Genomic DNA, 14,179 nt, shown 5'->3' with positions numbered 1-14,179 from the left:
AGATGCAGTGATATTGACAGGGAGGCATCTGGGACAGTTGCCTACATTTCCTAAACATTTTATCCAGTTGACTCAGATCACAGCCATACATTTGAAAACCTGGAATCCAAAGACATTATGTGGATGGTAAATGGTAAGTAACAAAAAAAGACTTACAAGTTTCAACTATGGATACAACAGGATGCTTCAAATGAACATTTTGGCAATAGTCAGTCACTTTACTTTCCACCCAAGTGGAGGTTAGGTACACTATTATTTTGCCTCCTCCCACTGAAGTCTTTGTACTTGCCTCTCTCTTACTCACTATTCACCAGCCTCAGTTACCTAAACATTCTCCAAGTCAGCCACTGAGAAGCTCACCTACAAGTTTTATCTCAATTTTGCAAACATCTTACCATCAATGAGCAAAGAGCCCCGACGATTCATGACCTTTCTTTAAGAAGCAGAAGGCAAATCCTTGATCTGCGACTCCAGGGAAGACATTAGTGGCCAAAACCGTAAACTAAGTAATAACTAACTTCCATCATAAAATGATGTATTACTTATTGCCTGTAGAGATGTAAAACAAATTCCAGAGTGTCTATTGATATCACTGTGTCAGCCTATGAGTTGGAGGCAGGGTGGGACTTGAGAGAACTTGCTATTTGCTGAGTAAATAAACTTTGCTATTTAAATAGAATCTTCAGGAACTGCAGCAAACAGATCTCATGACCAAAACTACAGCAAAGTCTCCCAATAAAAGCAGATGATTTCTCCAGCAAAATGCAATGAGTGGAGGATAGTTGCACTATACAAATTATGTGCGTAAAATCAATCCCAGTCACTTATTGCCCGGTCTCCAGGCATGATTGACGGGGGAATTACCTAATCATCTCCACTCTGACTGGGAACAGTGGTGTCACTATATGCAGCCAACAAATTCCTGCTCAACAAAATACTGCTTTGCAGTTACTCAAGCAAAATATGTCCCTCAATTTTTATCTCTGTATTGACGATGGTGGTGACTGATCCATGGCTACAGATCAATGGCACCATCAGCTCTTGGATACTTTGCCCAAACAGCCACCCTTCATGCTTGACAGCAAGTGTAACCTACCATATGTTAGGATTAGTAAGTAGGGTAGAATATTAGTAAGTTCTAGTAATTATAGGGCTAACAAGCTCAAATCCAGCCCCAGATAGAGAAGATGTGGGACTGAGAATGCAGTGAGTTTTTTTTATTCGTTCATGGGATGTGGGAGTCGCTGGCAAGGCTAGCATTTATTGCCCATCCCTAACTGCCCTTGAGAAGGTGGTGGTGAACCGCCTTCTTGAACCGCTGCAGTCCGTGTGGTGAAGGTTCTCCCACAGTGCTTATAGGTAGGAAGTTTCAGGATTTTGATCCAGCGACGATGAAGGAAAGGCGATATACTTCAAGTCGGGATGGTGCAGGTGGTGTTGTTCCCATGTGCCTGCTGCCCTTGTCCTTCTAGGTGGTAGAGGTCACGGGTTTGGGAGGTGCTGTCAAAGAAGCCTTGGCAAGTTGCTGCAGTGCAACCTGTAGATGGTACACACTGCAGCCACAGTGCGCCGGTGGTGAAAGGAGTGAATGTTTAGAGTGGTGGATGGGGTGCCAATCAAGTGGGCTGCTTTGTCCTGGATGGTATCGAGCTTCTGAGTGTTGTTGGAGCTGCACTCATCCAGGCAAGTGGAGAGTATTCCATCACACTCCTGACTTGTGCCTTGTAGATGGTAGAAAGGCTTTGGGTAGCCAGGAGGTGAATCATTCGCTGCAGAACCCCCAACTTCTGACCTGCCCTTAGACACAGTATTTATGTGGCTGGTCCAGTTAAGTTTCTGGTCAATGGTGACCCCCAGGATGTTGATGGTGAGGGATTCGGCTATGGTAATGCTGTTGAATGTCAAGGGGAAGTGGTTGGACTCTCTTTTGTTGGAGATGGTCGTTGCCTGACATTCGTCTGGCGCGAATATTACTTGCCACTTATCAGCCCAAGCCTGGATGTTGCCCAGGTCTTGCTGCATGTGGGTACAGCCAGCTTCATTATCTGAGGGGTTACGAATGGAACTGAAATGAGTAGACAGGTGACAATTCAGGGATAAGTAACTGCTTGAGTATGAGAAATATCGAGATAAGAAAGTGCTGATCCCAAGCCAGCCTGACCACTCAAGGTGAAATGTCTGGTGAACGATAAACAGTCGGAACCACAATGCACATGCGCAAGGAGGAGAGCATGACTGCTGGAAATCCAAATCGTCTTGCTAAGACTATCATGAGCGGTCAGAGGGCTTAGTTCACAAACCCCCAATGAGCTTGTTACTTGTGGGTGCCTATTTCATAAGTACTGCATATGTTGGGTTTATATTGATTTAATAAATGATTATTGATCAAACGACTGTCTCTTGAATCCATGTGCCTGCATTGAATTAAAAGGATAAGGATTGTCCTAATACATGTGCACTTTCAACTCAGGTCACTGGATAGTAGTCAGGAGCAGGCAGGCACCTTGGATGATATCCACACCAGAGCCTGAATGAAGACTGAATTCCATCAGTTCCAGTCTTCACTCTCCTTTGAGAAAGCCCCCCTCCCAATATTCTGAAATAAAGCTATGTACATGAATTACCAGAGTACTGATGCAAATTTCAAAGCAATTATGTTTTATGGGGTTATTTCATTAATTCCAAGACAACATACTTGGCCAAAAACTCACCGGTCAAAACTCATCACCGTAAAGTGCCGAGGTACGTGCTTTAAGCGTTACGAAAATATTCTATAACTGCATAAAAATCCTGTCACGACTCAGAAGTATTAACACAACCCTCATGTGCAGCCACTGCCACTAGGCTAGTGATCATTTTTCCATCTGCATCCTGTGTCAACTATGGATCCAGTCTCTGCACAACACGATTCACCATACAGGGAGAACAAATTATATTCACTTATTTTGGGCAGTGGAAGGCAGTAGAAATGTAGCCATTGGCCCAGAATTTGCTGTCACAGTAACGTTGAGGCTAACAGCACTCACCGTTGTTTATGTGCAAATCGTACAGCTTCAGCGCGAAAATCGAAAAGTTGCTGTCCGAGATGCGCCACTCCGCTGTTAGCTTCACGAAAATGGTACCTCGCTGTCTGGCTCACCATTGAAATACACTGAACGGCGTGAAGTTCCTGCAGTTGCACGGTGGATACGAACTAAACTCGCCACAGAAAATTACTTCGCCATTTCAAGTCTAAGTACCCTTTTAATGACGTGGTAAGTGTTAATTACTGCCAGTCAACCTCTCTGGCATTGAAAATTAACTACAAATGTAGAGTCTCATTCCTTCAGGTTTTAACTGTTGGAGATTTTTTTTAAAGGAGAAATTAAAATTTTAATTTTAAATATGTCTCTTTTCTCTCTATCCAATCTTTCCCTCCCTATTTTTCTTTCTGTACCTGATTTGACATTGAATTCACCACTAACTTAAACTTCCTTCTCAGTCCTTGTGCTGTTAATTTCACACTCCTTCAATCTGATTGGTTACGGAGATAGAGTTGCTTGCCTTGTTCACTCAGATTCCAGGTGCCCTATAGAGGGCGCCGCACCATTTCCATCTCTCACTTCCAGTAACCTACGACGCAAAATATTGAGATTAAACAGGCAAGAGTAAGTCTAACTAATGACTAGCGCTGTTCGTTGCCATGCAACAGCAAATTCTAGGCCATTATAACCCTTCTCCTAGTACATCAAGTGCTTATTACAGCAACATTTAAAAACACATCTTGTAGAAATTTTTGATGCATCCAGAAATTGCTGGTGCACAACGCCATGCCTTCCAAAATGCATTTTGATGGGACAATAGAGCATAAGGGAGCTTTGGTGCGAAATGTGGTGTTCTCTCCTCTCCCCCCACTTCTCAGTAAAATGGATTAAAAATAGTCCCTGATCTAAAGTCACAACCGCTACAGAATTTCAAGTTAGCTATTCATGTCCTAAATGGAGTATACAGTACTTTTACAGCATCTTGGAGTTCCAAATCATTCTCAAAACACATTTCCAATTCTGGACTGCACGCTGCATTTAAAGAGACTGATTAACAGACGCATTAACAACATTGCACCAGCTAACAGCCTCAAACATTTGACTGAGAAAACACTACAATGATCTGATAAACAACGTAACGGATGGTGCCCAGTCATATTTGGTTAGTAGTATAAGCTTCACCGTTTTACAAAAAATTGAAAGCTGACGGTCACGTCATATTTTAGGGACTACGTACACTAACAGTTCCTGGATATTGAGAGACAGGGCTGCCCACTGCTCAGTGCAAATGGGAATTCTATCGTCATGGTAGCACTGGAAGGCAGCGCAACACATGACTGAATGAGTCATGGTGCCATTTAATTAGTCTTAAGAGTTCCATGGCCATGCACAAGATTAACATTACTGCTGGCAAAAATTACATAGTGGTCTAGAGACCAGAACTAGGGTATAAATAATGTGCCTTCATAAACTATTTTACAGCCAATAAATGTCTGTTTTTATTAGGTTTACCTTAAAACTCATACTACAAGCCTTCCTTTTTCAAAACCAAGGCACAATTTCAAAAAATAGTTTGTAATCACAAGAATTTCAACTAAATTGCTACAACAACAGTTTTAAACATGTTTAACAAAACGTCTCATTGAACAGCGTTCTGCTGTGCTACAGTGCATCACTTATTTCATGCCCTGTGAAGTGTAATAGCATTCAACACCACCCCCACTTGCTGCATCCTAGTTACATACTGATGAATTATTTACAGACACTGTGAGCTGCATTGCCTCAATAGACTGTAGCTGACACTGATCTATACCACCCTCAGAGTACAGTGAAGAATTGTTATATTCATCTCAGCGCAAAATAATTTTACAAATTTAGAGGTTATGACCATTATTTTGTGACAAAAGTACTGGATTTGAATGTTACTTAAAAGGATTACAGTACATTTGAGTCTGTTGTCATACGCATAAAAGAACAAAAACATTCCACTGAAAAAAGGACAGGTATTAGCATCTACTGCAGTTTCAAACTGTCAACAACCTTAAGTTAAAAATCCTATCAGGGGAACTCACACCATTATCATATCTTTCTAAATAACGTGTCCACTACAAATACTACTGAAAAATCCGTACTCAGAAATTAAACTTGTCAGTTCGCTCCAGTTACAGACTATCGTGCTTCCAGCATTTTCTGCTTTTAAGTCTGACTTCCAATATCTACAGCATTTTGCTTTATACAAACACTTCTAGTTTGGTTAGCAACCAGCTACTTAGCGAATATTTTCACTGGTATTCTAACATGATATTTGTTCAAAGAATCATTACATCCTTTCCAAAATTACCAGTGTGATCAATGGGCTGAAAAATAAATAGCCACCTAGCTCTAAGCAGCAAGATGAAATCCTATATATCTATCCCAGTTAGTTGTCCATGAATACTGTTCAGTCGAATCATTATTCGATACAGTTTCAGCAACTGCCTCCCTTGCAGACTCACTCAATCATTCACCGTGACAGCGCAGTCACAGGTTTATACTCCAGTTACACATTGCAAGATTAAACGACTTTCTACATTAGTCTCCTACAAAAATAAATTCATTCATCCTTGGGAAAACATCAACACTAAACTTGTAGGTCCTATTAGAGCATGGGCAACTGTATGCACATTGGGATGTATCTGCACGGTTCAAGGTTTGTTCCATCAGGATACAGGGAGCTAATGCATCCCAATCTCAAAACTTCCAAAGTTTAACAGGTGAAATTAATCAATGCCAATGCTGGCTATAGCTTCCAATTTAGCAGCATTAATGCAAGTGTTCTCATATTATTTGAACTCTTCAAAAATTTAAAAAAATGACTCTACCCATCTTGAATGTCACAATGTCACAAGTTCCATTATGATGTAAACCAAAATTTAAATGAATTAAGTTAACAGCTAATGACTTGGATGTGGGTGTACAGAGCACAATTTCAAAATTTGCAGATGACACAAAACTTGGAAGGGTAGTAAACAGTGAGGAGGATATAGACAGGCTGGTGGCATGGGCGGACAAGTGGCAAATGAAATTTCACACAGAAAAATGTGAAATGATATATTTTGGTAGGAAGAACAAGGAGAGGCAATATAAACTAGAGGGCACAACTCTAAAAGGGGTAAAGGAACAGAGATCTGGGGTATATGTGCTCAAATCGTTGAAGGTGGCAGGGCAGGTCGAGAAAGTGGTTAAAAAAGCATACGGGATCCTAGGCTTTATAAATAGAGACATAGAGTACAAAAGCAAGGAAGTCATGATGAACATTTAGAAAACACTGGTTCCGCCACAACTGGAATATTGTGACCAGCTCTGGGCATCGCACTTCAGGAAAGATGTGAAGGCCTAAGAGAGGGTGTAGAAGAGATTTACTAGAATGATTCCAGGGATGAGGGACTTTAGTTTCGTGGATAGACTGGAGAAGCTGGGATTGTTCTCCTTGGAACGTAGACGGCTGCGAGGAGATTTGATAGAAGTATTCAAAATCACGAAGGGTCTAGACAGAGTAGATAGAGGGAAACTGTTCCCATTGGCGGAAGGGTCAAGGACCAGATGACATAGATTTAAGGTGATTGGCATAAGAACCAAAGGTGACATGAGGAAAAACTTTTTTTTTAAAAACACATTGAGTGGTTAGGATCTGGAATGGACTGCCCAAGGGGATGGTGAAGGCAGATTCAATCACGCCTTCAAAAGGGAAGTGGATAAATATTTGAAAGGAAAAAATTTGCAAGGCTACGGGGAAAGGGCGGAGGAGTGGGACTAGCTGGATTACTCTTGCGTGGAGTCGGCATGGGCCCAATGGGCCGAATGGCCTCCTTCCGTGCTGTAACCTTTCTTTGATTCCATAATAATGCCAGTATATTTAGGTTAAAGCAAAATATCAGGGTTAACGAGAAGGAACGAGAAAAGACATTAAGACATTCCACAAATCTGTGGCTAGGCTATCATATTCAGCACCAGGGACTTAAGTTAAAATTTACATGTTAACAAGGAATTTAGGAAGAAGCACACTTTTGGAACTTAGCAGCTGAGATCTGGAATCATTTGACTCCAAAAGTTCAACCATAATACTGCTTGAAGTATAAACTACTATTCTGGCAAATCTGCTTTTCAGTGCATTTTTTAAAAAAAATTAGTGGTTCTCCTGCAGTGTTGGTCTAGTAAGTTACACCATTCACTATTCTATAAGGATAAGAGAATAATACCATGCAACGCACAACATATTCTGCTGGTAAGTAAGAACTGTGTTTAACATCTTTTAAAGGATACACTATCTGATTACGGTAAATGACCACCTCTTAAGAATTACATGGTAATAATTGCGTTTTGGTCCTTTTGGGGATAAAGTGAATGTTAGTTAATAATAAATTATGGGTTGATGCCAAACACTTCAGCATATCATCACTGGTCCCCAGTTGTGGAGAAATAGACACCCACCCAAATCCACCCCTAGAAATTACAAAAGGTCTCTGCACATATGTATTCGATTGTGCCTTCTCTGTCCCACCGCTCCAATTTGGAGGCTCGTTAATCTGCTATACAAGCATAAACAATTTCATCAACATGCCCTCTGAAAATACATATTAAGAATATATACCATGACGACATTGTGTGCACATACACCATTTTTATATTAAAAAATAGAAATAATTCAAGCAATTTTTTTTACTGCTTCTCTCAATTTAAATACTTTTTGGGAAAGGAGGAGACTATCATGACAATGAACAGACAACAGTTGAAGTTCACCACCACCTTTACCTCCACTTCTTCCCCACCACCTTGACTCGATTGCCCTGACAACCTCTGCCTCAAGCCAGCAAGAATAGGCTAATATTCACATTTGACATTTAGCCTGAACCAAGATGACCTTGGATTGCTGTGCATTTCTGACAGCATGATGATAAAAATGAAAAACATTATTTGTAATTACAGTGTCTTTGAAACATGAGAGCATTAATTAGGTTGCTTTACATATCTGTCAATTGCTAGTAGTTTCAATAGATTAATACTCTGATATATATCTTTAAAACAATTTAATTGACAGTGGTATAAATCACAACCACAGCTTACTTGCTGGCAAACTGAAGAAGCCATCTCAGCAAAATTGCCATGCTGGAGGACCATTGTGGAAATGGTCAGAATTTTAGCCTCCATCTTCCCTTCTAAAAAAAAAGACGCAGTCTAAAGCTCAAAGATAACCAGCAAGAGAAGCACTGCTGGCTATATACAATCTCACCACAAACTTGACCATTGATCTATTTTTACTTCTTTGATCTTAGTTGGGGCTGTAGGGACACTACAATTGGCCTCAGTATCTCAGGCTTGAGGGAAAATTGTCACAACTATGCACTACCCTGCTGGGAAGTGCACATCTCTGCTACTGATGATTGGGTTCTGCTACGATTCCTTCCCCCGACACCCAGTAAAATAGCTTGCCAATGCTCACTGTCCAGACTCACAAATAGTAAGGTCAGTTGGGCAAGGCACCAAAGTGCTGCTGGGACTGGATTCGAAACCCAGCATGAGTCAGTCTTCAGAAGGGAATAAAAGAGAAAAATAAAATTAACAAGCTCATTACAGAGAGAAGAAATTTAACAGTGTAGGAACAGGAAAAGTGTTAACCAACAACCCTGTGAATGCACATCAACATATGCTCCCATGCATTACTTGCACACTGACAAATGCATTTTTTTTCCATGTGGCCTTTTAAAAAAATTAGTGCGGAACTATTCAAGGGTTAAGACCAAGTGCCTTTGATTCCTTTGATAAAATTAGGGCAAATGGCTGCTTCCACATAAACAGCCAAATTTCTTATCCTGATCAAGATAGGCGATTTTCCATTGTGTTTGTCCGTTAACTTGTAAATTAAGCTACCCCAAGGATCAGTGGTAGATTTTCAGGAGATTAGGAAGGTCTCAAGTTCGATCACCCAGCTCTGCTGAAATTAGCAGTTAACTGAGTAGCGGTAGGGCGCTACAATTTATATAGCGCTTTATCACATCTCTCAAACATGCCAAAGCACCTCACATATAATGACGTGCAGTGAATGGAGTTATGTGGAAAAACTCAGCAGCCATTTTGCACAAAGCAAAACCCCACAATGAGATGATCAGTTACTCAAGTTTTTTTTTGGTGGTTGATGAAGGATGGTAGCCAGGACACTGGGAGAACACTCCCTGCTCCTCCTTGAATAGTACCACTGGACCTTGTCCACCTAACGGACAGAACTTTGGTTTAACATCTCATCCGAAAGACACTCATCACCAACAACACAGCACTGCATCAATACTGCGCCAAAGTGTCAGACTAGACTAAGTGCTCAAGTCCTGGAGTGAGATTTGAACCTACGAACTTTTAACTCAGTGGCAAGAGCACTATAAACTGAGCTAAAATGACACTTCTCAATCGGCCAAAGTACTAGAGGAAGATTGAAAGTAAAACATGTGAATGAAGGCACGTATGCTGACCGAAGTTTCAATAGCAAACTGCATTCAGCTTTGTTACAGGAAGTTGTCAGTTTGAATATAGTTAAGCATTGTACACCTGGATTTGATCTCTTCCTGTTTTGTCTGATCAACCAATTGCAACATTAAAATTACAAAACGTCTGTCGAATCAGATAGGTCCATGCTTACCACATGACTTAAATCTCCCATCTGAGTGACCCCTAACCACGTGATCATTTTTGTGGCGTCTACCACGTCAGAAGCCAATTACTAATGACTACTTCTAAACAGCCTTTTTCTCAACCATTAAACCGATAGCAGCAATCAATTCTTTGCTTTTTTGTGTTTTGCTAAATAATTGAAACATTACACTTGCCATTCCTTATTTTTAATTCAGATATATTCTGAAAGATCATTTTGTGGTGGTTATCAGACTCAGTTGTTGCAGCCCTTACAATCCAGCAGCTATGCCATTCCTGAGGCCTCTCCACCAAAAATGTACTTTCACTGTTATATTTACTTCACCATACTTTATTACTTCAAATATCCAATTTCTGTTGAACAGAACTGTCGCTGAGAAAATATTAAGCTAAATTAATTTACTGGAGTGATTCATTTCATGGGGGAAAAAAGTGAGCCACCAGTACTAAAGATATATCAAAACTGAGTAGTTAAACAACCTCACTATGACTGGGATGGAGTGTATAAAGTCATAAAATGAAGTAGCTAGTTAATTTGTTTACCTTTTCAATCACCAAAAGCCACAGGGATTTAATCAGCATTAAAAAAAATTGCCATGCAATGCTTACTGTCTTTCATTACACAAATATGTTGATATTGTCACAAAAGTTTCCAAACCAATTTGTGCCCATGAGCACTGCTTTGGTAATGCAACTAGTAGTATATTTGTAAATATTAACATACTCAACTTTGAAAAACCTTGAAAGGGGCTTTTTAAACAGGATATGGGAGACACTGGCAAGGCCGCAGATACTGTTGATTCCTAGCTGCCTGAGAAGGTAGTGGTTGACATTCTCCTTGAACTACATGGATTAGAACTAAACCTTGCTGTGGAGTTCATTCTAAATTGAAAGATTGAGTTTTAAAGGGCCTTGTAACATCAGACTTCCATGTGTATACCACGATTCAAGTCGCAAAGACAGATTTTGCCACTCTAGAGAATTATTTTCAAAAGATGCTCTCAGTACTTCCACAAAAGTTCCTAAATAGGTAATTATTCCCTTTACATGGCATGTCTCAGCTATATTTAAAATTTGCACTTGTTTGTTTACTTATGCTTCATTTCTCCCAATTTAGTCATAAATAAATATTATTTTGGCCTGTTTGACATTCCACCAATTCAAAACATTGGTAGTGTAGCATGAATCCAAGTATGGTTTATTCCATATTTGATCAGTGACAGTCGGTCTACTATTCTGTAGAACACATATCAATAACAATACAGCTTCTAGATTGTAGGAGACAAGGTCTGCTTAGGGGATTGGTATGAAACCATAAAGAAAAATGCCCCAAATCCCAGGCAAACACATAGCAAGCTGTAAAAAACCTGCCAAGACACCCGCACATAAAAATACTTTTAATTCTAGTCACCTTAAATGCAATCTGAAACCCTGATCCTTTCCCTTACAAGGTTAGCTGCCGACCATTACAAAAACAAGACAAATAAATCTACTCCAAGAGTCATCGTCACACTAAACAAAAGCACTGCCATGAACCGTTCGGGCTTATTTTGTTTTTGCAGTTATCTTAAATCCGTCGGATTTCACAATAGCACAGCACAACTTGGGAAAACCAAGATTTCGTTGGACTCCCTACAACACTCTTATGATGTTATTCCATACGAACCCATTTGTCCATGAGGCACGAAACCGAGTACTGCTGGACCTTGGAGCAACATATTTGCCACTCGTATCAATGGGATCAGGAGTTCATTGTCCAAAAACTTCAGACAATCTGACGATTAACTGATTATGTCAACAGCAGGCATTAAACTGGAAAAGTTAGAACTGAAGTCCGCAGTGCACGGATCCCCAGCGCCCAGCGGTACTTACCCTGCTGGATGGTTGGCGCTTCCCCGTTATTTCCTGCGGCGTTGTTGCCCCCGGCGGGAATGGGGATGCTCAGCTGCCGCTCGGGCTCCGGCAAGCAGCGCTTGCAAAAGGAGTGGAGACACGGCAGAAGCTTGGGCTCCTTCCCCTGCAGCGTATCCCGACACACGGCGCACTCGTCAAGTAGGTTTAGGTTCACCTCCACAGGGGCTACCGCCGCCGCCGCCGCCGCTGCTGCTGCTGCTTTTTCTGGGCCCACTCCCGGACTGGGTCCTGGCGCTGGACTCAGTCCGGGACCCGAACTCGGTCCCGGACCTGGACCCGGGCCGGGACCCGCTCCCGGACTTAGGCCTGGGCTCGGCCCCGGACCTGTTCCGGGCCCTTCCGCCGCTGCCGCCGTCGATACCGCCGCGGCCGTTGGCAGTGTCGTCGTCGTCGTCACCGCTGCTGGCGGCGGCGGCGGTGGTGGTGGTGGTGTTGTGGTGGTGGTTACTGCCGCCAGCGTCGCGTTGACCTCCGGCTCCGGTTTCTCCCGGCACTCGCCGTCATTGTCGGGCAGGCCGCTCTTCTCTTCGCTGACGCCGTTCGCCTCGATATTATTTCCACCTTTGTTTTCCGCCATCTTTTCTCCTCCTTTCTCTCTCGCTCGGCGCACGCTCACATTCAAAACCCTCTCCGGCTCGCCCCGACCCGACAGCCGCGTGAAACAGCGGCGCCTATTGGCCGGGCTCGCCCGTCTCCTGGCGTCTGCCGCAAGGCCACTCTCCATTGGCTGCCGGGAGGCACGCTGAACCAAGAGGGGCGAGGACGTCAGACGCACGGGGACGGAGGGGTGGGTTCCTATTGGTTACGTGACGCTACGGCCTGCGGCTCCCCGGGGCAGCGAGTGGCGGGCACGCGCGCGATTTCGAATCACGTGGATGCAGTCGCTCAGTCTTGACCCAGAGATATGGGTCCTGGAAAATAGGGAAAGATAGTCATCAGGGGCACTTTCTTTTACTATGCATAGTGCACTGGATTGCACAGATGGTGCACTCATGGTTTTACACATGATAAACATACACAGAAGGTGATCAACAGCTGGAATGGGCTGGCTGGACCAGTGGTTGCTGGGAGGTTACCCAAGTGCATGCAATGCTTATGGAAAGATGGCACAGTTGGTCTTCTGGAAAGATCTTACCAATATTCAAATATATTTCAATACTGAGTTTTGAGGAAGACGCCACATTACCTGTCCTTTTGCTTTTCAGAGGCTGACAAACAAACGAACATTTTCATCTCTATTTATGTATTCTAAGAAGTTTAATGCATTGTTATGCTTTACACAGATACAGATAACGAGTTTTTGCTCTGTTGCTTTGCTTTTCCTCACTTCTCAATGAGTAGATTACTGTATTTTCATTACCTTAAACTTTAAGTTATATATAATGGATAAGTCATAATACAACAATTCTGCACACCCTAACCCCCTCTTATAAAAGGGGGGCCTAAAACACAAAAAGAAAAAGGAAAAAACAATTCTGAGGAGTGTGAAAACCAAATTCAAGTATTGCTTTATCCCTTCAATTCCTGTAATTCCAAAAAAAAGTCTTAGAACCAACTTGGAATTCATGTTAAAGTTCAGAAATGCTGCTCAGAAGAAGAACAAATTACACATTTATAACACCTTTAACATTGCAAAATGTGCCCGGGCACTTACAAAGAGGAAACTGGCTATCAAAAGGAGCCTGCGGGGAGGGTTAGCAGAAGACTGGTCAGAAACATAGGATTGAAATTCAGCAGCAAAATTGGAATTTCCTGATTAAACCAGAAGTGAAGAAGTATGATCCGCAGCTATCAAAGTAACTGCACTCAATGCATGCCACTTAACTGCTTGCACCTGTACCTTTTCTGCGTACCCAAATGCCATGGATTTTTTTTTAATCCACAGATTAGCACCCAGTAGCTTGCACTACTGGGTGAAAAATACTTCTGGTAAGTGGATTTCCTCTATATACGTCTAGGTAAGTGGATTTCTAGGACATCACTGAAACATTTCTGAAGCTAGCAGTACTGGCCATCCTTCAAATTGAATTTGGATGGTCCAAATTTAATGACTGCTGTCCAGAGCTGACTTACGAACACAGGAACAGGAGTAGGCCATTCAGCCTCTCAAACCTGTTCTGCCATTCAATTAGATCATGGCTGATCTGCATCTTAACTCCATTTACCCGCCTTGGTTCCATATGCCTTAATACCCTTGCCTTACAAAAATCTATCAATCTCATTTTTGAAATTTTCAATTGACCCCCAGCCTCAATAGCTTTTTGGGGGAAGAGTTCCAGATTTCCACTACCCTTTGTAGCAATTTCACTCAGACTTTGAGAATTTAACTCGAACAAAACAAGATTATTCTTCAGCAAGTAGATTGAAAAATGTAAAATTGTGAAGATCTAGTATGTGATATGTTGACTAGTGTATTAGGTAGGTGCTACTGCCTTTCACATCTAAAATACAGGTAGTAGCTTTGGATAAACAGGCTTTAGATCCTAAACCTCCAATACAAGAGGTCATTTTACTTCCATTAATACAGTTATTCAATAACCGTTGGTAAATAATTATAGAGATGA

At 41.9% G+C, this 14,179-nt stretch overlaps 1 protein-coding gene across 4 annotated transcripts in view; it reads right to left on the bottom strand.

Moving 5' to 3' along the window:
- Positions 1 to 12,252, bottom strand: part of trim33 (tripartite motif containing 33) — a 203,989-nt gene extending 191,737 nt beyond the window's left edge. For all 4 annotated transcript variants that reach the window (XM_068007293.1, XM_068007295.1, XM_068007294.1 and 1 more), the window contains exon 1: positions 11,574 to 12,252. In XM_068007293.1, coding sequence (XP_067863394.1) covers positions 11,574 to 12,192 — 619 coding nt within the window. In that variant the 5' untranslated portion in view covers positions 12,193 to 12,252. The remainder of the gene's footprint in view (positions 1 to 11,573) is intronic.
- Positions 12,253 to 14,179: the final 1,927 nt, after the last annotated feature.

This window comes from Heptranchias perlo, chromosome 27 (genome assembly GCF_035084215.1).
Source record: "Heptranchias perlo isolate sHepPer1 chromosome 27, sHepPer1.hap1, whole genome shotgun sequence".
Taxonomy (NCBI): Eukaryota; Metazoa; Chordata; class Chondrichthyes; order Hexanchiformes; family Hexanchidae; genus Heptranchias; species Heptranchias perlo.
Note: the sequence above shows the minus strand (reverse complement) of the source record. Positions and strands in the feature narration are given on the sequence as shown.